Source organism: Etheostoma spectabile, chromosome 19, assembly GCF_008692095.1.
Source record: "Etheostoma spectabile isolate EspeVRDwgs_2016 chromosome 19, UIUC_Espe_1.0, whole genome shotgun sequence".
Classification (NCBI taxonomy): domain Eukaryota; kingdom Metazoa; phylum Chordata; class Actinopteri; order Perciformes; family Percidae; genus Etheostoma; species Etheostoma spectabile.
In genome coordinates, this window is record NC_045751.1 from 10423710 (window position 1) to 10424097 (window position 388).

General features: G+C 49.7%; 1 protein-coding gene across 1 annotated transcript in view; it reads left to right on the forward strand.

Annotated features, from left to right (window-relative positions):
• The first annotated feature begins 6 nt into the window (after positions 1-6).
• Positions 7-388, forward strand: part of znf638 (zinc finger protein 638) — a 10187-nt gene continuing 9805 nt past the window's right edge. Inside the window, exon 1 of the mRNA XM_032499408.1 lies at positions 7-352. Coding sequence (XP_032355299.1) covers positions 239-352 — 114 coding nt within the window. The 5' untranslated portion in view covers positions 7-238. The remainder of the gene's footprint in view (positions 353-388) is intronic.

Sequence of the window (388 nt, forward strand, 5' to 3'; positions counted from 1 at the left end):
CTCTTTCTCTCTGCCAAAGAAAGACGTCAGAGTTCTTAAGTCCGAAGCCCCCAAACCCCTTCCTTTGAAAGAACCAGCGGCTGTTCAGCAGTCAGCGAAATCCCAACCACCCCCCACTCTACCACTGCACCCTGGTGTGCATCCCAGCCAACGTGGCCTTGTGCTCTTTGACAGTAATGATGCTACTGGCACTAAGGATCAGAGTCAAACTCAAGGACACAGGTCTACGTTTGCTGAGATGAAGACACAGAAGCATCCGGTATCGCAGACAGAGCAAGCGATGTGGCCTTCAGGTTTTTCAGCTGCAGCATCAGTTCCCTCTCTGTGTAACAAAGAATTAACGTGTATGAAGGTGAGTGGAAGTTTGCACTCTGTTTTCTCTCCCTTT